The sequence below is a fragment of the Pristis pectinata genome, chromosome 29 (genome assembly GCF_009764475.1).
Source record: "Pristis pectinata isolate sPriPec2 chromosome 29, sPriPec2.1.pri, whole genome shotgun sequence".
NCBI lineage: Eukaryota > Metazoa > Chordata > Chondrichthyes > Rhinopristiformes > Pristidae > Pristis > Pristis pectinata.
The window spans coordinates 19762020-19789701 of record NC_067433.1 but is presented as its reverse complement, the minus strand read 5'-3'; the positions used below and the strand labels follow the sequence as shown (position 1 = coordinate 19789701).

The following is a 27682-nucleotide window of genomic DNA, read 5'->3' as shown; positions in this document are numbered from 1 at the left end:
ACCCACCCTTCCACCCCCTCATCTAAGTCATTAATAAATATCACAAAAAATAGAGGTCCCAGAACCGATCCCTGTGGGACACCACTAGTCACTGCCCTCCAATCCGAATGCAGTCCCTCCACCACAACCCTCTGCTTTCTACAGGCAAGCCAATTCTGAATCCACATGGCCGAGCCTCCCTGGATCCTTGGCCTCTGACCTTCTGAAGAAGCCTACCATGTGGAACCTTATCAAACGCCTTACTAAAATCCATGCAGACCACATCTACTGCACTACCCTCATCAATCTTCCTGGTCACCTCCTCAAAGAACCCTATCAGGCTTGTGAGGCAAGATCTTCCCTTCACAAAGCCATGCTGGCTGTCCCTAATTAGTCCATGATTCTCTAAATGCTCATAGATCCTATCTCTTAAAATCCTTTCTAACAGCTTGCCCAGCACAGACGTAAGGCTCACTGGTCTGTAATTCCCTGGACTATCCCTACTACATTTTTTGAATAAGGGGACAACATTTGCCACCCTCCAATCCTCCAGAACCATTCCCGTGGACAACGAGGACTCAAAGATCCTAGCCAACGGTTCAGCGATCTCCTCCCTTGCCTCGTGAAGCAGCCTGGGGAATATTCTGTCAGGCCCCGGGGACTTATCTGTCCTAATATTTTCTAACAGCTCCAATACATCCTCTCTCTTGATATCAACATGCTCTAGAACATTAACCTTACCAACACTGTCCTCAGCGTCATCAAGACCCCTCTCCTTGGTGAATACTGAAGAGAAGTATTTTGATACCAAAAATTTTAACCAATGGGTCCACAATCTCTGCAGCCACTTCCGTTAAACCCCTAGTGTGCAGTCCATCGGGTCGTGGCAACTTAGCTGCCTTTAGCCCCCTGAGTTTCTCCAATACTTTATCCCTTGTAATTGGGATTTTTGTAATTTTTACCATGTTATTTGAAATTAGACCACCTGATATCTTAGAATATTAGCAATATCTTACATGGTGAAGACTGATGCAAAAAATGTATCTAACATATCTTTAATTTATTAAAGATTTAACATATATTCAACATTTATTAACTCACCAGCCTTGTTCTCTGGCGGCCCCACCTTTACCTTAGCCGCCCTCTTCCTATTTGACTGTGCACAGAAACCTTTACTATCTGTTTTTATGCCACATGCAAGTTTTCCCTCAATTAATTTTCTCCTTTCTTATGAGCTTTTAAGTCGTCTGCTGCTGGATCCTTAAAACTTCCCAGTCCTCTGGTCTGCCACTAACCCTGGCCACTCTGTATACCCCAGTCTTTACCTCCTTTATTAACCACTGATTGTGCCTTTCTCGTGGAATCCCACTTTTTGACTGGGATAAACTCTTGCTGAGCATTATACACCAGCTGTTTGAATATTTGCCACTGTTCCTTGACTGACCCGTCTCTGAGATTGTTTACCCAGTCCACCTTAGGCAACTCCCCCTCAGACCATTATAACCTGTCCTTGTTTAAATTGAAGACACTGGTCATGGGCTTAAGATGTTCGTCCTCAAACTGCATTTGGAATTCTGCCAAATTGTGGCCACTACCTCCTGGGGGATCTTTAATCACCAGGCCCCTTATTAATCCTTCCTCATTACATAACACCAGACCTAAAATAGCCCGTTCTCAGGTAGGTTCCATAACAAACTACTCTAAAAAGCAATCCCTGATGCATTCCACAAACTCTTCTACATTTGTTCCATCCAATCAATATGTGGGATAAAATCCCCCATGATAATTGCAGTTCCCTTCAAACATGCCCCTTCCCATTTATGCTCTGACCCACCGGGAGGTCACATTTTGAGGGTCTACAGACGACTCCCACACGTGTCTTCCTTCCCCTCTATTCATGGTTTCAACCCAAACTGATCCCACATCACTGACCACTGCCTTTACATCACGACTCAGCACTGCTCTGGTACCTACCCTAATTAACAGCACCACCCCACCTCCCTCACCCTCTGGCCTGCTCTTTGGGAACACTGCATAACCTGGAATATTGAGCACCCAGTCCTGGTCACCCTGGAACCACGTTTCTGTACCGTACTTACATGTTGTTATCTGTGTTAGTAACTCATCTACCTTGTGGAAGATGCTACATGCATTCAAATAAAGACCATTACGCTTTCATTTTTTTTACAGTTATTTACAACTCTGGATTTGGTCTGTTTTGCATCTTTTCACTTACGTCTCTTGCCCTCGCCTATCACACAGTGATGGTCAGTTTCCCCCTCACTATCCCATGCCACTGCTCCCTCATTTTCTCCTGGTTTACTAAACTTTCTGTTCTTGGAGCCTTCCCTGCTCCTGCTCATTAGCAGATGTAACACAGGGACTACTATTGGACCAATCATACGTTTTTCTCCTTTATATTATGCAAAACAAAACAAAATGAGGCAGAATCTTATTTTGAGCAGTCATCCAAAATAGAACGTATGCCACTGAGGTCCCATTATGTGTTCCCTCAGGCAAAGGTGTCATCTGTACTGTACATGAACATCATGAGTTCTATGGTTCACCAACGAGATACTGCATTTTTTTTGTATTTACATGTCTGCTTCACTTCCAATGATAAAATTTTTAAAAATACAGATGCTGAATATCTGAAATAGAAGCAGAGAATGCACTCAATGCACTCTGTACTCAAAGCACTCAAGGCTCAATGCACTCTGTACTAACTCAACGTAACTGCACTGTGTAATGAATTGACCTGTACGATCGGTATGCAAGACAAGCTTTTCATTGTACCTCGGTACAAGTGACGATAATAAACCAATACCAATAGAAAGGTCAGGTCACATCTATGGGAGAGGAACAGAGTTAATGTTTTAGGTTGAAGTTCCTTTGTCAGAACTGAGAAAGAGAGAGAAACATGATATAACAGGTGAGACCAGGGTTGTCTTGGAGATAAGTTGTTTCCAGGTCATCTGGTTGATGGGTTAATAGAGGAGTTGGAGAGAAAGAGAACATGAACCAAAGCTTTGAAATGAGGGCAGTTAGAGAGCAAAAACAAAGAAATGCAAGAGGCGCCAAACACAGGGCTGTAGGACATGCCCAGTGGGTCAGGTTGTGCTGATGGAGAGCCAGTAACACAGGGCTGTAGGACATGTCCAGCAGGTCAGGTTGTGCAGATGGAGAGCCAGTAACACAGGGCTGTAGGACATGTCCAGCAGGTCAGGTTGTGCTGATGGAGAGCCAGTAACACAGGGCTGTAGGACATGTCCAGCAGGTCAGGTTGTGCTGATGGAGAGCCAGCAACACAGGGCTGTAGAGCATGCCCAATGGGTCGGGTTGTGCTGATGAAGAGCCAATAACACAGGGCTGTAGGACATGCCAAGCAGGTCAGGTTGTGCTGATGGAGAGCCAGTAACACAGGTGGATGACCTCCAGCAGAACTAGCAAAACATTTATTTATTAGATATAGTTCTTGGAGGTAAATGAATCAGTGATATGGGGAGAAACAGGAGCAGGGTACTGAATTTAGATGATCAGTCCTGATCACGTAACATGGTGTACTAGGCTGAAAGACTGACTGGCTTACTCCTGCTCCCATTCCTTTGGTTTCCACGTCTGAAAACAGTGTTACCTGAAACTGTAGAATTCAATATTGAGTCCGGAAGGCTGCAATGTGCCCAGATGGAGGATAAGGTGCTGTAGCCGAAGCTTACATTATACCTCCTTACAACAGTATAGAAGGCCACAGACAGATAGGAGGGACTGGGATGGAGAATTAAAGTGGTAGCAACAGAAAACTTGGAGTTGCCCCAGTGGGTTGAACGCAGTTGCTGCAGACAAAGCGGTCACCCAATCTGCACTTCTTTTCTCCGGTGGTGAGAAGACCACAGAGTGAAAAACGAATGCAGTGCATCAGAGTGCAAGTGAATCACTGCTTCACCTGGAAGCTCTGGCTGGGTCCCTGGATGATGGTAAGGGGAGAGCTGAACAGATAGTGTTGCACCTCCTGAGGTTGCATTGGAAAGTGTAGCAAGAAGAGGAGTGGTTGGTGGGAATTAAAAAGCGGACCACAGAGTCACAACGGGAATGGAACCTTCGCAATGCTGAAAGGAAAGGGGAGGGCAAGATGTTTCTGGTGTTCTGGTGAAAATTGCAAAAGCTGTCCCATTTATTGTGGAGGCTTGTGGGGTAGAAGGTGAGGACCAGGGGACCTCTACTTTTGTTTTGTTCAGAAGGAAAGGGGGTGAGATTGGAGGGACAGGAAACAGATGTGATGCGCTGGATGACCGTTAACCAGGATAGAAGGGAAGTCACGGTTCAGGAAGAAGGAAGACATCTGAGGTACTTCTGTGGAAAGTCTCAATGGAGCAAATACACTGGAGATGGAGGAACTGGGAGCTTCCAATGTCTGAAGTAAAACCTTTAGCACATGTGGAATTGGGAGGAGACAGTATGTCATACCGACTGCACTTACATTTTGGAATAGGAACTTATTAGGGATATTTCTACTTCAGATTTTCCAAATCGGAGTTGATGATACCTTCAAACCTTGCCCAATTGCTAACGATGCTCTGAGCATATTCCTCTGACACTTTTCATCCTGGATGAGCAAGCCTTTGTGCATGGGAACCCTGTGAATACTGCCTACAATGCAGCCTGAGAGCTTTCTAAGCAACACTGAGGTAATTACTTGAATGCCATTAGGTAATGAGTGATGATACGTCTTTGTTGGAGCAAATAGCCCTTGGGTTGTTTAGTTCTTGGGTGCTTTGTCAAGATGTATTTCTGTAGCTAACTTCTGGACTTGGTTCGTTTTTTTTCTGTATTATGCTACATTCTTACAAACAGAAATAATACTTTTAATGGCAATAACACAGAATTCCAGTTGTGTCATAAAAATGTAGGAAAATAGGCCTTCCGCCCCCTCAAGTCTGCCCTGCTGTTCAAAATGAACATGGCTAATCTGCCTCAGATGTCAACGCCTTTTCTGTACTAGTTCCCCAGAGCCTGAACTCTCCAATCTTTCCAAAACTTTAAAGCAGTTCTTTGCTACAAGCTGGAATCTGCTTACCTGCATATTAAGTCGAACACGGTGAGGGCCAAGTCCATGTCGAAGGAAAGAAGATGCTAGTAATTGATCATCAGCTACTTTGTGGGACTCAAGACCCAGAGGAGGACATTCTAAAAAAAGAGAAATATAGGCAACTGATGAACTCAAATTGGGAAAATCCGACTTTAACTGACTGTATACGATTCATACACAATAGAAGTCACTGCTCGGTATGGTCTATAGAATGTTGTCATTTCTCTCAATTAATCTTCTGCTGATCTGCCCTGGCATTACAATCATTATAAAATATTCTTAAATATAAGCTTTTATGGTCATAAGAGAAATTTTTGGTTTATTGGGCAATAGTCCACAACCCAGTTTCGTTACATTCAATGTTAGATTTGCAGTTTGCAGTTTGGGGATGTTCTTGAGTGCAAATCCTTCACCAGAGACCTCTGCACAAATGTCTCTCCTGTGGAGAACCAAGGATGTGTCACACTGTCAGAAGTACCTTCTTTTAGATAAAACATTTAACATGAGGAGCTGCCTGTCCTCTCGGGTGGATGTAACAGTTCTCTGGGAATATTACAAAGAAGTTCACAAAGTTACCTCCAGTAATTAGCCCTCACCCAGTATTAGTAAAACGATTTATATGGACCTTATCACATTGCTGTTTGTAGGCAGACTCACTGTCACATATCCTACACTATAACAGTACTACATTTCAAAAGTGTATGATTAACAGTGAAGTGCTTTGAGATGTAAAAGGCACTATATAAATGCAAATCCTTTTTACTTTTCCTGTCAAATTGTGCCAGTAGCTATATGTACCTTCTCTGTCAGGATAGATTAACCTAAATATGCTTGGTCTATCATGATGGGCTTGCTGCTGCATATGCCTTGTCTGTTGGGACATATAGCTGCTTTGTCAGGACCTGTGAATACCTGCACGTATCTTCATTGTCAGGGCACCTCAGTACCTACATTTATCTGCTTTGCCAAGACAGGCTCATAGTTGCATTCAGCTGCTCAACCAGGCCAGGCTAGTACTGGCACAGACAAGCTCTGTCGGGACAGACTGGTACCTGGATACTCAGTTAGGACCAGCCAATACCTGCATGAATCTGACCTCCCAGTAGTGATTACCACCTGCATACATCTGCTCTTCAGGACAACTGGTAGCTGTATATACTCATTCCCTTTTGGTGATCCAGGAGCCACTCACAAGTCTTTGGCAGTAAATCACTATTACAGAGTGTTCAGGACATGCAGATGAATAATTTCAAAAGGTTTAAAATCAAACTTGATATGAGTAAAGTCAACACGGAAAAGTCGAATATATCTGAATATAATTTCATGTTAGTCATTAGAGTTAAGAAATGCCTATGAATGAATTACATTAAAATGTTGTTTACTCATGCTAAGTCTAACTCATCAGTAATTAACAAATATGCTTCAAATTCTTTCTGTAACTAATCAGCGCAGTCTCCAGAATGCCGCATCTGTTGGTCAGATATATTGATCTTGAAACTATACAAACACAATCTTCTTGGTCAATCAACCACTGCAAAGATCATCTAGTAGGATGCAAAGATTAAAAACAAGAAACTGGAAACAAATTTGGCGATAGAGCACAAGAATGATTTAGCATCAAAACTGTGGCAGTGGAGCACCAAACTGCTACTCAAGGTAATAACTACAGCTACGGAACCAATGCTGCTTTTCGGGGGCAATAACTGTAGCAATGGAGCATAAGGCTACTATTCAAGGTAATATCTAGCAACACAAGACTGCATTATCTCAGGGATAAAGCATCCACAAGTGACGTACTATCACTGGAGTGTGACACCGCAAAAGGACATTAGAATAGATGACACAGAGCTTGGTTAGCAGGGAACTAAACAGCTTTTCAGTGGGTGTAACTGGTGAAAAGTGTCTTGATTGTTTTTTAGATGGCTTGATGGTTTTCTGAGTATGCTCTTCATTGATTCCAGGAGTGAAAGTTCCCTTCAGCAGCAGAATCAGAGACCCATTAGTCATTCACTCGATGAGGACTAATGTACCCTCAATGGATGTTTGGTCCTGCATATCATTGGACAGAATTTTACAACAATGACTTTGCCTTTTTTTTTGATAAAACATTGCTCTTGAGATCAGTTACAGCTGTTCTGATCCCAGTACTGAGATCAGAGTGCACATTTATTTTTTTTCCATATTTGGTGATCTTTTGTAATTTTTTCAAGTCACAAATTCAGATCACATTCATTAAAGAACCTACATGCACATGTTGCAAATCACAGTTAGTGCTTTAACACAAAGGCTATCGTTTTGTTTGAAATTTCAAGATGCTTTAAGTTGAACAGAAGTATACGTAAAGCCATACATAATATGTCCTGCTTATACAGAAACAAAGCAAGTTATGTAAATGCAGGATAATGTACAACTACATAAAATTTAAAACCCTAAAATAGTTAATTCTATGTGGCTGTAATCCACAGCAACATCCACTTCTAGCAGATTTTCAGTTTCACAGTTGAATGATATGATCCCTCCAGGATGCACGTGAAATATTTGGTTGTAGCCAAACGCAGCACGTGGCAGGAAAGAAAACGCAGAGACCGGCGGCAGGACTGGAGCACACTTTACTGACTGAAACAAAGTGCGCGCGCTCGCCGAAGTAACCGAGAGCCTCTCCGGCGGATGTGACATGCGGTCCCCGCCGGAAGGCCCGCCCCACGGTTAGCCCGCGTCGCAGTTAGTTCGCGTCGCGCTCCCGCGCATGCGCCCGCCGATGGCGGTTCGAGTCCTGCGGGTCCGGGCTGCTATATGGTTATAATTTACACTTTCAACCGCTACCGCCCTGAGCCAACATCCAGACATTACCAGGCCCACTGAATTGCTGGCACAGTGGCTTAGCAGTTAATGCAGCTGCCTCTTTGCTCCAGCAATCCTGGTTTGATCTGAACCTCGGGCGCTGTCTATGTTGGGTTTACAGTTCTCCCCTGTTACTGCATGGATTTCCACTGGGTGCTCCGGGTTCCTCTCACATCCCAAAGGTGTACTGGTTGGTTATTAGGGCACTCTAAATTACTTCTCAATGTAGGTACATGGCAAAATAATCAAAGGGGAATCGATGGGCATGCGTCAGAGTATAAAGATGGAGACACAAGAGACTGCCGATGCTGGAATCTGGAGCAACAAACAAACTGCTGGAGGAACTCAGCGGGTCAGGCAGCATCTGGGGAGGGAGATGGAACAGTTGGCGTTGTGGGTCGAGACCCTTCATCTGGACTGGAGGGGTATAGGGAAACAAGAAAAGGGTGATCAGGACTGCTGAGATCGCTCGGTGGCAGCCGTCATGGATCTGTTGGGCCAAATGGCCTCTTTTGGTGTCGTAATAAGTAAGGTTTTCTGCCACAGTATCAGCCTGTAGCAGCAGAAGAGTTAAAATCCACAGTAATACATCCAGGCACTTCTCGTTGGCACATCTGCACTACATTACTTTAGCCTGGACTTGAGATTGAAGTTGTGTGGAGTGGGGGGGGGGGGGGGGGTGTGGTGGTGGAAGATCAATTGAGAGGGTGACTTAGAGCCAGCAACAACACAACAGCTTCCAAACCCTCAATAAGTATTGACTTTGGGAGAGAGTAATATCACAGCAGTGTTTATGAACGAAAGCAGAGCAGAGCTGGCAGAGGAAATCATAAACATCAAAACCCTCAGAGAATACAAACCTAGGATGTATGAACTGTACGAATAGACTGCTGCTTTACCAACTGCTCAACAGCAATTTTCAAGGAAAAGATTTATAATTCTGGAGTTTTAATCTTCACTCGGACTCCATGGTAGATTTCTCAGCTGAGACATTGAAACAGCAACTAACTGTCTGTTCAGTGGCCTGAACTTTCCTTGATAAACCCATGCCTACCTTGTGCAGCTCCCCTTCAGTGCATGGTCTTACAATTCAAAATCCCACAGAAGTGCTTTGATAGCTGGTGAAGCTGCATGTGGGCTGTAAACTAGCAAAGAGCTTTAATTTTTGCTAATGTGTCTGATATTCAGAAACATTCAACTACATTCTGAAACTATTAAAATTTAAACATAGTTTCTACATTTTTAGACATACTAAAAACAAATAAAAGATATAAAAGCACCAGAAAACAACTAAAAAAAATAATTCAACTCACTGAATTGAAAAGAATTGATGTAGCAACCAGAATTTTGGACTATTGATCCAGAGACACAAGTTCAAATCCAACCATGGTAGCTCAAGTAATTAAAGAAAATATGAAATTAAAAATTTGGTGTCAGTCTCAAAACAAGGAATCTCCAAAAAGAGATTCAGGGAAGGAGATGTCCCGTTGTTAGCCAGTTGGACATATATGTAACTTCAGAGCCACCAATGTGATTGGCTCTAACTGCCAATCCAATTCAGCAGCAGTTAGACATGGGCAGATCATGTTGGCAGTGGCATCCGCGTTCTATGATCAAATAAGTAAAAGCAAATATAAATTATTTGAAACTTACCCCCTTCCCTTCCCTTCCCTTCCCTTCCCTTCCCTTCCCTCAATTCCCTCAATTCCCTGTGTGACTGATGGAAAACAGCAAGAAATGTTGGCTGCAATGTCCAGAGCAATAGGAACAGCAGCATCTGACTGTGTGGAAACTCAGGACTTCTAAATTACTGCGTGTATGTACACGAGTCCCAAACTACACAACATTACAGAGGTAAGAGTTGTCTTTTGAGCCAAAAGTTTGGGGCTGTGTCTGCACTGCTTCTTTACAACGTGATAAATACTGTATGTGATAAGCACTTCTGAGATTCATAACGTCTCAAGAGAATGGAGATTGAGACATTTTGTCCAGAACCCAAACCGCTGAAACAGTTGGTTGAAAAGTAATTTTCTCATTTTGAAATAATATTTTGGTAGTTTTTAATAACTAGTAGCCACAGAAATAGTTGGTACTCATCCAATGACAGATTCTAGCCCTTCCACATTAAGTTCCAACTGATAATTGGCCACAGCATAGTTCTGTTGCTCCTAAATTTTGTTCCTTATTACTGGAATTTCTATGACAGGATGTATCTGTAGTGTGAAACATGTTACGGTTGTTATTGAGACTTGGAGTTTCTCTGTTCAAGTTGTCTGTTGTGGGGACTGTTACAATCACCAAGCATGTGGCAGCCACGCACACTGGCTTCATGGAAATCCTCAAAAATCGTCCAAATCGACCTAAGTTCCAGCTCCCCAAGAAACCAATGCAACATCCAGGCAATCCCGAATAAAGTGCATCAGGCAGATAATTTTCAATCGTATCTGGCAAGTTCTCAGAAATCAATTAGATATTGCAAAGAATTGAGAAATATGAATGTGACAGATACAGGGGAATAATGGTCAGACTCTTCCTCCTCCTGCAGAAAGGGCTTTATATAAATGTTGTACATGGATGGTAAAACAAACGAAAACAAGATATATTTTCTCTTTACAGCATTCTTATGTTCTCCTCTGATACCACCAACATAATTTGGAATGACATTACAAAGATTATTGTTGGACCTTTAATTAAAAAATAATTAAATGAGATAGAACACATTCCCATTGAAATAGTGGGCAAAGTAGTCTAATATGAATTCATTTGGCTTCATCTGCAAAAAATTTGAGTTGTAATTTCTTGTTTATATCCAACTGGAAAAAGTTTCCTTTTTTTTGCAATTTCGGTTACAAAAAGCCTCGTCATGAGATTCAAAAGACAGGCGTTTGCCATTAAATTGATGCATTTGTGATAAATAACAGGAAAGACTGAACTCATCCTAACATCTGGATAACAAAGGCACCTACATCAGACTACAGCTCTGCCTTCAGTACCACAATTCCAAACATACTCATCTCCAAACTCGAGACCTAGGACTCTGCAACTGGATCTTTGACTTCCTGACCAACAGACCGCAATCAGTAAGGATAGGCAGCAATACCTCCATGATTATCCTTAACACTGGTGCCCTGCAAGGTTGCATCCTCTACCCCCTACTTTACTCCCTATATACTCATGACTATGTGGCCAAATTCTGCTCTAATTCCATTTGCAAGTTTGCAGATGACACCACCATAGTGGGCCATATCTCAAACAACATCGAGACGGAGTACAGGAAGGAGATGCCAAACCTTGTGGCATGCTGTCAAGAGGAGAACCATGCCCCCAGTATTAGCAAAACAAAGGAGCTAGTCATTGACTTCATGTGTGTGGAGTATCTGTGTCAGTGGTGCTGAGGTGGAAATATCACCAACAATTTGTCCTGGTCCAGCCACGTGAACACTGTGGCCAAGAAGGCACACTAGTGCCTCTACTTCCTCAGAAGGCAAAGGAAGTTCAGCACATCCCAGATGACGCTTACCAATTTTTACAGATGAACCATAGAAAGGGTGGATTGGGGTGGATCACGGCTCAGAACGGCAACTGCTCTGCCCAAGACCGCAAGAAACTGCAGAGAGTTGTGAACGCAGCCCAGTTCGTCACACAAACCAGCCTCCCCTCCATTGACTCCGTCTACACTCCCTGCTGCCTCGGGAAAGCAGCCGACATAATCAAAGACCCCTCCCACCCCAGTCATTTTCTCTTCTCCCCCCTCCCATCGGGCAGAAGATACAAAAACTTGAGAACGTGAACCACCAAGGACAGCTTTTATCCCGTTGTTAAACAGACCCTTGAACAGACCTCTCGTACACGCAAAGATGAGCTCTCGATCTCCCAACCTACCTCATCGTGGCCCTTGCACTTCATTTGTCTACCTGCACTGCACTTTCTCTGTAACTGTAACACCATATCCTGCATTCTGTTTCCCTTTTCACTACCTCAGTTTACTTACAGTACCTATGGAATGATCTGTCTGGATGGCACACAAACAAAAGCTTTTCACTGTATCTCAGTACATGTGACAATAATAAAGCAATTCCAGTTCCAATTCCTCCTGGAACCCCTTCCCAAAGCCTGTAAGGGGAGATAAAAAAACTGATTTATATACAAGATAAAGCTCAGTTTAACCCAAACACCATAGAACCATACAGCACAAAACAGGCCCTTCGGCCCACCATGTTGTGCCGTCCATCAAACCACCTCACACTATCTAACCCTTTCCTCCCGCTGTAGAGAACGTGGAATAGAAACAGAATTAAGCTGCTCAGCCTGTGATCACACTGATCTTACAACTCAACTCCATTTACCTGTTTCACTTCCACATCATCTTATCCCCAACAACCCACACAATCTGTACAAAAGCAAAATACTGCAGATGCTGGAAACCTGAAATAAAACAAAAGGTCTGCTGGAAACATTCAGCAAATGGGGCAGCATCCGGGAGAGAGAAACAGTTAACATATCAGGTCAATGACCTGTCATCAGATTCTCAACTCCTCTTGCTCTTGATGGCTTTTCCACAGTGGTCAGTGGGAGCAATGGTGATGAGGGGAGAGGGAGGGTTTGGAGATCCCATTGTACGGTCTGGATCCCTGGGTCTGGAGGAAGCACATCAGCTCCTCTTGGCCCAGAAGTATTGCTGAAAAAGCACACTGCAAGGAATCAAAATAATGTTCCTAAGTTTTCAGAGTTTTGAGAAACCCAGACACCTGCAATTAAAACAAAATGACTGTTAAAGTGAAGGCAAGCCTCATTATAATATTTAAAAGACCAACCTAGCTGCACATTTGTCCTTCTGCCCGTACTGAAGCTGAGGTGGGTAGGTTTGAGTACTTTGGTTGCTGATCATTTTATTTATTAACCAACCTGCAGATATTGTGAGTTATTATTCAGCTCTTGGTCTCCATTTTAGGAGAATCACATTGTTGCAGTGTGTAGTATGACTTCAAACAATTTTCTCAAACTGCAAAACCAATTCATCTGACCAACAGTGATAAATGAATCAATCAACACCAGATCCTGGGCACTTTACAGTGCCAACATCTTTCTCTGTACATTCCATGAAAATATCATATTTATTTTTGAACCGTTGTGTAGGATTTTAATTTAAATAGCTGGTGCCCAGTAGGAAGCCAAGCCTTTAGGATTAATGAGGATTTCAACCCAGAGTTCTGTTTCAACTCTCCAGCTTTTGAGCTCAATCGACAGGCTTTGCGTCTGAATTAAAAGACTATGGGCTTGGGTCCAGGGTTTTGTCTCATAATCTAAACCAGTCTAGTACCAAGGGAAAGCTGTGCTATTGCAGATCCTGCTATAAAGATGAAACATCAAGCTGAAAGGATAACTACATATTTGGATTATGTTAAATATGCCTCAGTACGATGAAGAGAGTGGAAATTTCCACAGATGTCGTGACCAATATTTCTCCCAACCAAATGATCAAAAGCACATCTTGGTCATGTTTCTGGGTATTATTGATACAGACCAGCTCCATATTTTTGCTTACATGGCCCACACAGTTAGAAATTTGTTGTGCAAAAGGCTTTGAATCATTGGTATGTCATGTAATAAATTGCAGTCTTCAGATTATTAGCGTCACATTTAAATGTTCTTGTTGGTATTCTATTCCTTCCTGTGGGGACAAGTACATCATCTCTACCTGTTACCTTTACACAGTGGTACAAGCGAGGTGGAAATACTGTATGGAAAGAGCTAGCAAGACTCTGCGGTGTGATGTCTTGCCACTCCTTATACCACTTGCCACATGAAAGTTCTGGTACAATTCATAAACTAAAAGGATGCCTCAGCTTCAGTATAATTACTCATTTATTGCACAGCATAAGTGTTGAGCTACTTCCAAGACGGGATGGCAGATCATAAACTAAACTCATCATCATACCACACAGCTGGTCATGAGAGTCTTTAAGCCACAAGGGAAATTTAGTAACTCTAGAAATATTCACATTGTTTGATAATTCCAGCAAAACCCACAATATACGTCACACAACACGATGAGATTAACATAAGGGATCAATATAGCCCCATGAGTAACCCATTTCCAGCTTACCCTAAACCAATGCCATGATATGACGATGTGTGCAAGTGCCCTTTGGATCATCTGAGGCAATGGATAGGGAGAAGGGTAGAGTTGGTAACAAGTACTGTGTTGGAGTACACTGGACATTGTCCTGTGGCTCAAATGGACAATTGACCTGATGCACAGAAGGCCAGAGTTGCCGGGGCCTTTCTGTTCCTATATTCCTCTTGAATATGAGGTGTTCTACTTTCAAGAGATGTAAGAGATGCTCATACTGTGTTAGGGGTCTGTTGAGAGAGAGCTGTTGATGGTACTTAACTTGTAGTTCTAAACTGAACAGACACAATGTGATCTGCTGTATCCACCTACTCACCTTTACCAAGTGGAGGCAGATATTCATCTGGATCTGTTTCTTCTGGAATCTTCTTAGGTTTTTTAGGTTTTGCTGCAAAGTATAAAACAGGATGTCACTGCAACCATTCCTCTCAGACACTCCTGATCTGCTGAGCTATGTGCAGTACTTTTTGCAGCCACTTGAATTGTCTGAATTCTTGTTCCAAAGTCTCCGGTCCATATCCCACCATGAAGTCCAAGTATCCAGTACCTGGCACAAAATACCTGTACACCTTTTCTTTCTATTTTTAACTCCTTTCTGAAGGCACAGCTTTGTGATGAGGCAGGATTTCACCGAAGTAGTTTGAGCCTTGGTGAATGTGGCAGTTAAATTAATGGAGAACAAAACCTAGCCTGAGTTTATCTTCACTTGATGGGGTTTCCAGAAGAAATTAATGAAAAACAATCAGAAATGAAAACTTGAGCCGATATCAATCATTTGCAACCCAGAGTTTCATACTTCTGCCACACTTTCCACAAAGAAATATTTCTGAAACTCCGTCCTGAACAGGCTGGCTCTGATTTTAAGTGGGTGAAACCGCGGCAATGATAACAGGCTGATTCTGGCTGAGTCACAGTTTACTGTTGTTCTTAACTTGGAAACATAGTGCACACGAAGGTCATCACGGTGGCAATAATTTGCTGAGATGCTCCCACCGCTCTTTGAAAGCTTTTAACCATTACAAACAGCCATTTCTCTCCTCAGACCCTCAGTAAATTCACTCATTCTGGAGTAACCCCACACTTCCTACTCCTATCTAAAGTTGCCTCTGTCACATCTATGAATTCACCTTCCTGCCTTCTTTTCTCCGTATATCTCAACATGTTCTCCTGAACAGGCAGCTGATATTTTACCCCATGTTGGTTTTCTAACTTCACTTCTGATCATCTTGACAGGGAATCATCCTCATTTACATCGCACCTATCTGTTTGCTTTTATCTTTGCACATCCATCCTTTAGCCCACCCTCTCGGCAGTAATGAAGATTCTGGCCCAAATGAGATACTTCCCATTGGGATCAAGTCTTGTGCGTTACCAGGTGATGTTTTCCCTGCTTGACATTAGTTTCTTGTTCTCTCTTACCTTCCTTTTACTTGAAAATGTTCTCATGGTCTGCCTGTCGCAAAGAAAGTTGTCTATCACCTGCCAGCTCTTGCTCCTCCCCTTCCCCCCACCTTTTTATACCGGCTTATCTCCCCTCTTTTTTTCCAGTCCTGATGAAGGGTCTTGACCCAAAACATCGACTGTCCATTTCCCTCCATAGATGCTGCCTGACCCGCTGAGTTCCTCCAGCATTTTGTGTGATGCTTTGTCAACATCTTTGATAAGACTTGACCCTATACAGCTCTAAGAAATTCCCATCATGTGGCTATATTCAGGTAGCTGCAATTCATCGTTCATCTTCTGATTCTTTTCACAACTAACTTGTTCTACCAGCTCTCCTCTTTACCAGACGATCCCTTTTGCCCACACGAGTTCTCTTCCACGCGGCAGTTATTTCAGTTCTATACCTTGCCCTCTCTCCTTTAAATTCCTCCTTAAAACCCAATTGTTTGATCGATCTTGGTCACCTACCCTAGTATCTCCTCATGTGGCTCAGTGTCAGATTGGTGATGGTGAAGAGCTTTGGGTTGCTTTTGATGTATTAAAGGTGCTATATAAATGCAAGTAGTTGTTGTCAATAGTAACCATCCTTAATGGCAGAATATTGGCATTGATGATATTGGCAATGAGGTTGGATTGAAATAATGTCAGGAAACGCTCAGTTTCAGGTCTTTCAACTAAAGTGCAAAGTTTTGAGATGAATGTATCTTAATTCAGAATCAGAATCAGAATCAGGTTTATTATCACTGACGTATGTCATGAAATTTGTTGTTTTGCGGCAGCAGTACAGTGCAAGACATAAAAATTACTATAAGTTACAAAAATAAATAGTGCAGAAGAGGAATAACGAGGTAGTGTTCATGGGTTCATGGACTGTTCAGAAATCTGATGGCGGAGGGGAAGAAGCTGTTCCTAAAACAGTGAGTGTGGGTCTTCAGGCTCCTGTACCTCCTCCCTGATGGTAGTAATGAGAAGAGGCCATGTCCCAGAAGTTGTGGAGAGAAGAAAATGGTAGGAGAAAATATCTCTGATAGCATTTAAGTGGATGTGCAAGGTGAAAGAGGGTAGTGATAGGATGGTATATCCAGAGCAAGTACAAATGGGAGAAGGGAAAAAACACCTTGGATTCTGGAAATCTGAAATAAAACAGAAAATGCTGGAAGTGCTCATTACCTGAAAATTCTGAACTGAATGTTGAGGCCGAAACTCTGTACTATGTCAAATTAGAAGATGAGATGCTGTTGAAATAAAATCGTCTCAAACACTGGAACAAGGGCACCCCAGCAGGAATTGGTGTATGGGGGGTAGCACTATAACAGATACCACAGTGGTGTTTAAGTGGCTGTTGGACAGACACATGAGTATGCGGCGAGTGGAGGGATACGGATCATGTGTAGGCAGAAGAGATTTAGTTTAATTCAGCATGATGTTTGGCCCAGACATTGTGGGCTGAAGGGCCTGTTCCTGCGCTGTACTGTTCTATGTTCTATGTTCTATTATGAGAAGGGAACTTACAGACAACTGTATACGGCATGCAGCATAAAACTTAGAAGGGAGCAACAGTTGCAGACTTCACTTTACCTCTCCCTGCCCTGTCCACAGTTCCATTATTGTTCATAATTACATGATTGCTCCAGGATATTTGACTGTTGCTATTCATACACACACTTTATTTTGGATCAGGAGTTATTTTTCTATTAATTCCCCAACGATTACTGCAAGTCATACACCTCATCTGCAGGCACACAGCCAGACCTCCATCAAAGCTACACGGGCCCAGCAACTGGACTGTGCATCAGAGGAGCGAATTCTCCTTGCTTCCTTTATTTTCACTCATGTTCATTTGTGTACTGATTTCTTTACACTGGATGTAGCTAACAGACAAAGCCAGTACCGTCGTTTTGTTACATGTTTATGCACCATTACAATCTAGGTTGCAAAAGGATCTTTTAAGCTGTATTATTCAATGGAAGTATTTCTAGAAACATTTCTCCTCATTATAATTTTGAATTCTTTGATTACTTCTTTTGCGAAAGGACTTAGACCCAAGGAGGCCAGCAAGCCAAAATAATCCTGTTTGAGAATTGGTAATTACGATGGGAAGATGGGTGTTTCTCTGAAACCCAAGTGTTTGGGAAATGGGACACCGTACCATGCTTTTGAAAATATTTTGCTAGCTCCGTGAAGATGGCTTTAAAAAATTAGGACAAAGATATAAAACGGGAATTGAGTAATAAGATAGTCCAAGGGAACGAATTGGTGTTCAAAAAGATCATTTAAATTGAGACCGGCAGTCACCAAAACCACCCAATGTATTCTTTGTTTTTGTAATAGTAGACAAATAAAAGGGGCACTAACTGCAGCAAATATCACATATCTTACTTGTCTTGGTGTATGCTTTGCCCATCAGGATTAGAACAATTTATGAAATGAACCAAATGTTATTGTGGCTAATGCTAATTTGGTCAACCTTCAGAAAAGGTCATTGGTACACAAGGCTGGTTCGCATCTCAGATCCTGTTCCCCCGTGGGACAAATGGAGACAAGCACTCTCAAGAGCAGACAGCCAAAACACTGAAGGGACTGTTAAATCATTTAGATATCTCTAGCACCCCTGAACTTAGTTCTGGCTAGTTAGAACATAGAACAATTACGGCACAATTCAGGCCCTTCGGCCCACAAAGCTGTGCTGAACATGTCCCTACCCTAGAAATTACTAGGCTTACCCATAGCCCTCTATTTTACTCAGCTCCATATACCGATCTAACAGTCTCTTGAAAGACCCTGTCGTATCAGCCTCCACCACCGTTCCGGCAGCCCATTCCACACACTCACCACTCTCTGAGTAAAAAACTTACCCTTGACATCTCCTATATATCTACTCCCCAGCACCTTAAACCTATGTCCTCTTGTGGCCACCAATTCAGCCCTGGGGAAAAGCCTCTGACTATCTACCCTATCAATACCCTTCATCATCTTATACACCTCTATCAGGTCTCCCCTCATCCTCCGTCTCTCCAAGGAGAAAAGGCCGAGTTCCCTCAACCTGCTTTCATGAGGCATGCTCCGCATCCCAGGCAGCATCCTTGTAGATCTCCTCTGCACCCTCTCTATGGCTTCAACATTAAAGCTGGAGACCGACAAACTGAGTGATGGAATAAAACACAGAATGCTAGAAATAGTCAGGCAGCATCTGTGGAAAGGGAAACAGAGGTAACATTTCAGGTCAAAGATCCTTTGTCAGAACTGCTGAGTGTTTCCAGCATTTTGTTTTTATTTCAAGTTCCCAACATCTGTAGTTGTTTTTGGTTTTCAAGTGCTTAGAGCTGGCTTTGAACTTTTGAGTCATGGCAAATATATTTATGTGGAAAAACAATCTGTGCATTTGTCAGCCTGAAAATATACGAGATATAGATGCCAAATTCTTTTTCTTTCAATATAACTTCAGAAGATTTTAATTGCTGCACTTGAGGCTAGTCAACTTAGAAGCCAGCAGAGAGAATAAACTAAGCTCCAATGTATAAAGGCATACATTTAAGGTGAGAGGGGGTAAGTTCAAAGGAGATGTGCCAGGCAAGTTTCTTTACCCACAGAGTGGTGGGTGCCTGGAATGTGTTGCCAGGGGTGGTGGTGGAGGCAGATACGATAGAGGCTTTTAACAGCCTCTTAGAAAGGCACATGAATGTGCAGAGAATGGAGGGAGATGGACATTGTGTAGGCAGAAGGGATTAGTTTAGTTGGACATTTAATTAGTTTGGCACAACATCGTGGTCCGAAGGGCCTGTTCCTGTGCTGGATTGTTTGTTCCATGTTCTATAATTTTGCCTTATATCGTTCAAGTTGTTGTTGTGAAGTCTGGTGTACAGGAGTGGTGGGCAAGTATCAACCATGTTGCTAATCCTGATGTTGCTCTTGGACTTTCAGTGAAAATTGGAGAAATCAGAAAAATCATTTTATATTGTCAGAGTGTCTGAAATCTCAGAGGTCAGGAAATGAAATGGAATTTCATCATTTAATGATCTTTGTCATTTGACACACTTCAGAATCTCATCAAACAATGTCATTACACATAAACATCCCTATCAGGGGTCACAGTGGTGGGTAACTAGACCAGTAACCCAGAGGCCTGGGCACAGTCCAGATACCCAAGTTCAACTTTAGTCCTGGCAGCTGTGGTATTTAAATTTGGTTAAAAAATAACAAGTCATCAGTAATGATGGCTACACTCATAATGAGGGCTATAAAAACTACCAAACTGTCATAAGAACCCATCGAATTCACTATTCCTTCAGGGGAGTAAATCTGCTGTTCTTACTTGGTATGCTCTTATTGTGAGTCCAGATTCACAGTCCTCTGAAGTGTCCTGACAAGCAATTCTGTTCTGGGTATTAAATCCTGGCCTTGCCAATGAACAAATCAAAGATGCTCTCTGCATTAGCAAATACCTACATTCTTTCCGAGGCTTTTCCTCCCAGGCATCTTCATAGTCGTACGTTCCATCAGGTTTGGGTTCTATTGGTGGTACTGAAAAACACACAGAATTCAGCTTTGCTAATTTCATCGAGACTTAGAAGCACAAACCCAGGTGCCCAACTGATGCAGCCCAGGCAGTGTGTTCCAGTATCTTTCTTTGCTGTTCACAGATCTGCAGGTTGCCCTTTAGAATGGAACTGCTATCTTCTCACCTCAAGGAGAGTCACCACCATTCCATTCTGTCCTGTTTCCAACCAAAACCAGCTAATGTGTTCTTTATTTTTGATAAGTATACGTAATCAAAATTTAGACTGAATGCAGCAATGCCTCTCATTATGGTGTATATTTTCTTGTTAACAAAAATAATATAACTTCTGCCTTGAGAATGATTAGTGCAGCACATGCACAGGATCTGGTCCAGATCAGAAACAAGCCTCAGGCTGAGCGAGACCTGTCCTTGAACTTCTCTGGAAGGGTAAACGTATTTATGTAGAAATATAGTCAATGTAATTGAGAGCCAGTGAGTGGCTGTTCATCTAACTTAGAGGGGTGCAGTTGTCCAATGTTTTATGTTTTAGTATCCCTACAAAAGACGTTGAGTGAAATATCCGAGTCTGGTGATTTCAAGAGGCCAGCAGAGATATTGGCTAGATCTGACTTGGCATACTGTATTTATTCATTTTCCGGGAGCTGGTTCTTGTTGGCAAGACCAGCATTCATTGCCTATGAGATGGTGGTGTTGAGCAGTGTTGAAATGCTGCAGACCTTCTGATGAAGGTACTCCCACTCTGCTGTTGGTAGGGGAGCTATATCCACGGTGATGAAGGACTGGTGATGTATGGAGGAGAACGTGCATGTGGTGGTGTTTCCATGTGTCTGCTGCCCTTACTCTTCTTGGCTGTAGATGTCAGTCAGAATACGATACGAACAAAAAACATTTTATACCATCAGCATGGCATAAAGTTCTGAGAAGTCAAGGAAATGAAATGGAATTTCTCACTTAACAACCTGTATCATGTGATACAACCCAGACCCAAATAAAGGGATATTATCACAAAAATTAACAGTGCAAACTGTCATAGAAAATACCTACATGTTTCTCCGTACCAAGGTTTCTCATCCCATATATCTCCATAGTCATACGTCTCATCAGGAGTGGTCTCCTCGGGTGGTACTGAAAAACAGATATTCCATCACAAAGTATCCCATTGTCCAGCATCCCCAACACTCAGGCCCCAATCACACTCAATTGGCTTCAGTGGAGTCACAGAGTCCCAAAATAGGAACTCTATTCCAAGCTCTGCTACAGCACGTGGAAAAGATTCAATCATGTTCTCAAAGCCTCGTTGGAAAAAGCCCAGCTCCTTAACGTGCCCATTGACTCCTGGAGTTCCCAGGCACATTAAAAGCATAGTGTGAGTGTTCAGGCTGGTACTGAGAACCTCGAGCCAATTCGTTGGGAACAAACCTGTGCCCTCTAGTTTTAGACTCCCTTACTCTGGGAAACAGACTGTGACCATTCACCTTATCTCTGCCCCTCGTGATTGTATAAACCTCTATAAGGTCACCCCTCAGCCTCCTTCGCTCCAGGGAAAACAGTCCCAGCCTATCCAGTCTCTGCGGCACAGTAGCGTAGCGGTTAGCACGACGTTATTACAGCGCCAGCAATCAGGGTTCGATTCCCGTCGCTGTGTGTAAGGAGTTTGTACGTTCTCCTGTGTCTGCGTGGGTTTCCTCCGGGTGCTCCGGTTTCCTCCCACATTACAAAGATGTACATGTAGGTTAATTTGGGTTTAAAATGGTCAGCGCAGACTCGTTGGGCCGGAAGGGCCTGTTACCACGCTGTAAATAAAATTTTAAAAAATATTAAAACAGAAGCCCAGTGTAAATGGTGGATGGAGCTCATCACCTCACAAACTACCCCACCAGCCTGTCCATCAAGGATCTCTTGTCCCATCAGTAGGAGAGTCTGGAGCTTTCACATTAGCCCCCATTGGCCACCTTATTGAGTGGAAGCAAGGCATCCTTGATCCTGGTGGAGAGCCTTAGAAAAGAAGAGCCGAATGTACTAGTGGTATAATAGGAGGTGCTCACTGACACATGGACTGTAGTCTCAGGTCATGCCATTCACAGCTCTGGCACACAGCACTGGGAATGGGAATGTTACGTTGATCACCTCTCCATTCACTTCTGATTGTCTCAGTTTCAATTAAAATTGAGTGAATTTATGTGGCTGCTCAGTCTGTCCATGGTGACCACCCCAGGAGTTTCTGGTCAATGTCTGTATTGTACGATCTGTATTTGTCTTGAGAGGCAGAGCAGAAAGAAAGCTCTTGGTTCTTGTAATGCCTGAAATATCAGAACAAGATGTTGGTGAGACTGCACTGGGAATATTGTGAGCAGTTCTGGTCGTCTGGGTATAGGAAGGACGTCATTCAGCTGGAGAGGATGCAGGAAAGATTCACAAATATGTTGCCGGGACTGGAGGGCTTGAGTTATCAGGTGAGACTGGACAGGCTGGGACTGTTTTCCCTGGAGCGAAGGAGGCTGACGGGTGACCTTATAGAGGTTTATACAATCACGAGAGGCAGAGATAAGGTGGACGTTCACAGTCTTTTCCCCAGAGAAAGGGAGTCTAAAACTAGAGGGCACAGGTTTAAGGTGAGAGGGGAAAGATTTAAAGGGGACTCGAGGGGCAACATTTTCACACAGAGGGTGGTGCGTAGATGGAATGAGCCGCCAGGGGAAGCTAGAGGAAAGTACAATTACAAAGGTTCAAAGACATTTTGACAGGTATGTGGCTAGGAAAGGTCTACAGGGAATATGGACCAAATGTGGGCTAGTGAGACTAGCTCAAGTAGACAACTTGGTCGGCGCAGATGGGTTGAACCAAAGGGCCTGTTTCTGTGCTGGATAACTCTATGACTAACTGTGATGTGGCAGCAACTGTGTTGCTACCACAAGTACTTCTTGAATGTTGAGTATTTCCAACATTTTCCATTTTATTTTCTTTCTCAAGTATTCTGTTATATTTCCAGTGAGAATTGACCAATCAGAAAAAAAAAATCATGCTATCAGTGTATCATTAAATTCCAAGAAGTCAAGGAAGTGAAATGCAATTTCTCATTTAGCAACTTGTGATGCAGATTCTCATAAAAGAGAATAATCATAAAGGTAGCAGGACAAACTGTCATAGAGAATACCTACGTGTTTCTCCTTCCTCCCATATATCTCCATAGTCGTACGTTTCATCAGGTTTGGTCTCTTTGGGTTGTACTGAAAAACATACAGTCCATTATGTAGTGCCCCACTGTTCAATATCCCCAACACTGAGGCCCTATTTACACTCAAACAGCTCTGACGAACAGGCTAGACACCAGAATCCTGTAATAGACTCTCCAGTCCAAGCTTTGCAAGAGCATGGAAAAGACTCAAAAATGTTCTCAAGCCTCCTTGGAGAAGTCTCTGCTCTGCAACATCCCCATTGACTACTGGGAATCCTCAGCCCATGACTATTGTGGGGAATGAGCATCCAAGATGGCATTGAAACCATTGGCTCCATTCATTGGGAATAAACAGGGGCCCAGTGTAAATGGTGGATGGACACCCTCACCTCACAAACTACACATCAGCCTGTCCCATCAAGGATCTCTTGCCCCACCAGTAGGAGAGTCTGGAGGTTCCACAGTAGCCTCATTGGCCACCTCAGAACTGGAGTGGAAACATTCATTGCTTCCTTGAGTGCAGAGTACAGGTTGCTGCAGCCCCGGTATCAAAGAAACCTCAGTTACGCAGAATGAGGTAGTGCATTATATTTCCGAGTAACAACTGGAGTAAAGAATTTAGAATGGGCAGTCATGTGAATTTGTTTCACTTTCCAGATTCCCATGTCAGGTTAATCGTCCACGTGCATCCATGGAGTTTCTATAGCAGCTTTCAATCACCTGTGTAAAGGTGATGTGATGAGGTTTATTTTGCCTTTATCATTAATGAAGCAGCATTAGAACAAATGGGCAGCCAGAGAACTGCAGCACTCACGTTCCCCATGTTCATCTGGCTCAACTTCTTCAATCTCCAACTCAAACTCTAGTTCCTTCTCAAGGGTACCATAATGTTTCTTTGGTTTCTCATCTGGCTTGCTCCATCCGTCTGTAACACAGAGGAAAACTTGGGAAGAATAATCCTTGCACTTCACTACATTTAACTTTCTCACATGCTAATTTTCAGACCTTGTGATAAATAGTCTTATTTGTTACGTACTTAAGTAAAAGAGACCACATTACTGCAAAACAAGAACATTATTTATATTATAAATATACTAGAAATCAAATAGGAATATTTCAAATGTAAGAATTTTGAACTTCAACAGAGTGCCTGCTATTGAACTTCACATCTCCTGGTGAGATAAAGGCATAGAATTGAGTGGTTGCTTGGATGAACACTGTCCTTCCATATACTTTCTCTGGGACTCACTCAACCAGTAGATTAGTGGAAAAGCATCCACTTTTTCTCAGTTTGCCTGGTAACTTAGGGCACTAAAAGAACTGGTTAGTTCCCTGGAACACCGGTGTTGGCAGAAGATTGTAGTTAATATTCCAGTTTAGAAACCAGCCAAAATGTAGGCTGACACTAGACTGAAGGATTTGGGAATTCTTCCAGTGTCCAAGCCAACATTTATCTCTCAACCAAGATATGAAACAGTAAATTTGGTCAGTTAATTTTTTGGTATTTATGGGAATTTCTACCTGCAGGCTGCCCGCTGCTTTTCCGACATTGCAATGGTGAATTACTTGAAATGACTTTAAAGCACTTTGGAATGATACCTATGGATGGCACTGTACAAATGCAAGTCTTTCTATTGGTTTCTTCTAAGGTGCTAGCAAGAGTTCAGTCGATGGCTTCCATGCCTCTTGAGTCAGAAGTTTATGTATTCAAGCCACACTTCAGAGATTTGTCAAAAAACATAAGCTGCCTCTCCCATAAAGTAGTGAGGGTTTGCTCTCCCGTCAGAGGTTTTTCCTTCAAACAGGACAACCTGAGGACATCTGTTTTCACTGGTGAAGGTAAAAGGTCCTGTGGGACTGTTCTGAAGAAGACCAAGGAAGTTCTCCCTGGTCTCACAGAATCATCAAGTGGAATCATAGAAAATCTATGGTCCTTTTGGTCCACTGAGCCCAAGGTGGCTTTTTGAAAGAGCAAGTCCAGTTAGTTCCATTCCTCAGCTCCTTCCCCACAGTTCTACCTTTTTGTTTTCATTTTGAATCTCCTTTCTCTGCTTTTTCAGGCAGTGGATTTTCCCAATCACCCTAAATCTGTGCCTCCGGTTCTCATCTCTTCCATGCATGTGAGTCATTTCTCTTCATTTATTTTGTCCAGACCATTCATGATCAAATATCTCCTCTCAACCTTTTCTCTTGAAAGAGGATAACCTCAGCAGTTCCAATCCATCCAAAGAACTAACTCTTCCATATCGTCCCAAGGCCCACACATCCTTTCTAATGTGTGGGATGCAAAACTGGACACAATTACTCCATTTGTGGCTGCAGTATTTATAGAAGTATTTTTGTTCTGTCTGCCTCTGTGTATTGAGCTTTCAAACCAACATGACTTTTTAGCTGCCTTTTCAAATTGCTCAGCCAACTTTCAAAATTTTCAAATTCTGCCCCCTGTTCCTGCAACACCTTTGGAATTGTCCCCTTAGAAGTTAAGTTTAAAGTTTTGTGGGTCAATCCTTATCATGCAATCAACATCATAAATACAGATTATCTCACACCCTATTGCTGTTTGTGGGATCTATCTATGTGAAAAATTGGATTTTCTGTTACAACAATGGGCAGAGTAATTGGATGTAAAATGCTTTGAGGTATCCGGTGATTTGGCATTCAACCCAATTACTATTGGTATATCGAATTGTTTCTGTTTGCACAGGGCTTGAGAATTTAGAGCACACAGGGATGCTGTTTGACTGCTTATCACGTTTTTAATAGGAACTGTCTAACCCCACTTCTCATCCCCTTTCAGAACACTTCTAAATATTTAACCAATTCCTTTTAAATTATGTTATGATCTATCTCAATAGCCACTTGTGCTCTGTTCTAGTGGTAGAGTAGGCTAAGCCTACTCTCTTTTGTTACTGATCCTCCAATCAATGGAAACAACTTTTCACTATTTACCATCCAAACCATTCATAATTAAGAAAACCTGCTTTAAGTTCACTTTGACTATTTCTGTTTCAGCAGAAAGTGTCCCGTTGGTTCTGCCTGTTCTTTTAATTCTTTGTTATGGTTTTTAATTAAAATAAAATCAAAGTGGTTCATTTCAATTAAAATATGTAATGCTGTATCCATCTTCTAAGAACCCAGAGGACATATATATGCGAAGCAGGACTTTGAAACTGGAGTGAGCTGGTAGGTTGAATGTCTAAAGTTTCATCGAAAGATTGCTTTTGTTTGATTTAACAATCAAATTGTTAAAGAATAACAATATTATTTTCTGAATACCTGATACTGGGACACAGAGGATGATTTATCCCACAGGAAACTCTCTTCAGCTTGTATAACAGTGTTGGCTGATGTTCAGACTATAAATTGTACTAGTTTGGCAACATCTCTTCCTGTCGTTTTTTTCTTAGCCCTGTGTTTAACCCCTTCCAAATGAATTATTATTGCCATGTCTGTGTCTACATAGATAGCAATAGATATTTTATCCATTGCCATGAGAACTCAGTATAATGGGAGCAAATCTATCTAGCTAGTAGCTCAGCACTTTCTCTGCAGAGAAAAAATGTTGTAAACACACATTCATCCACGTCTTCATCTATTCCATAATCGTAATTCCCTCCATATGACTCCGTTGGAAATTCTGAGGGCTCTGTAGGTTTGCCTGTAAAGAGAATAAAAATGAAAATTCAGTACTTTATGTCCACAGATAGAATTAACCCCTGTGCAGAGAGCACAGCAAGGTCCCCTCACATGAATCAAATAATTGCAGAAATAGAGTTGTACAGCTCAGAAGAAGGCTGTTTGGCCCATTGCGACTAAGCTCGCATTTCAAAAATTGGTACTATTCACTTCCCTATACACCCACCTCCCCCCCCCACCCCTCCCCCACCATTCCGCCATTTCTCTATGGCCTTATAAATGTTTCCATGTTTGTTTATATCATTATAGGCTGGATCGTAGACTCTTGGCAGGGACTTCCAAATGCCAAGTTAATGATAAGAATATTCCTTTGAGCTCACACTAGACATCAGCTTGAATTTATTATCGACTGATTCTTATTAACCCTTTCCTTTCAGTTCTTGTTCTGAATTTATTGAGCAATGCTGGATTCAGTAGCCACATCTTGCTCATTTCGGAAATCTTTGGGGGTGAAACTTAATGTTGGTGGGATACAACCACGTGGCAGCAAATTACTTACTTGTTATGTACTCTCCCCTATTTCCTTTTGGTGTATATGGGGTTAATGAGATGCAGTTGCTTGTTTTGCCCTCCTACCAAAGCTGAATTTCACCCCTCTGGTTTTTACACTCCAATTTATGCAAAGTTCCAAAATGTCTTAGTTTTCATTGGCTTCTTCCCATTATCCAGAAATCTTACCCTATTTCCATGTCTGTTTTTGCAGTGGTAAGTACATGAACAAAGGGGAAAATGGGAAAAAAAACACTTTCTCAGCCATCGAATCTAACCTCTATTCAGAGGGTGCTCCAGCTTTCTATTGCCATACTGGGT

General features: G+C 42.4%; 1 protein-coding gene across 1 annotated transcript in view; it reads right to left on the bottom strand.

Moving 5' to 3' along the window:
• aebp1b (AE binding protein 1b) overlaps positions 1-27682 on the bottom strand; it is a 54098-nt gene that overhangs the window by 26171 nt on the left and 245 nt on the right. The window contains exons 2-8 of the mRNA XM_052040757.1: positions 26751-26834; positions 23991-24101; positions 23160-23228; positions 21046-21126; positions 19929-20003; positions 14356-14427; positions 5054-5163 (exon numbers count right to left, since the gene is read on the bottom strand). Coding sequence (XP_051896717.1) covers positions 5054-5163; positions 14356-14427; positions 19929-20003; positions 21046-21126; positions 23160-23228; positions 23991-24101; positions 26751-26834 — 602 coding nt within the window. The remainder of the gene's footprint in view (positions 1-5053; positions 5164-14355; positions 14428-19928; positions 20004-21045; positions 21127-23159; positions 23229-23990; positions 24102-26750; positions 26835-27682) is intronic.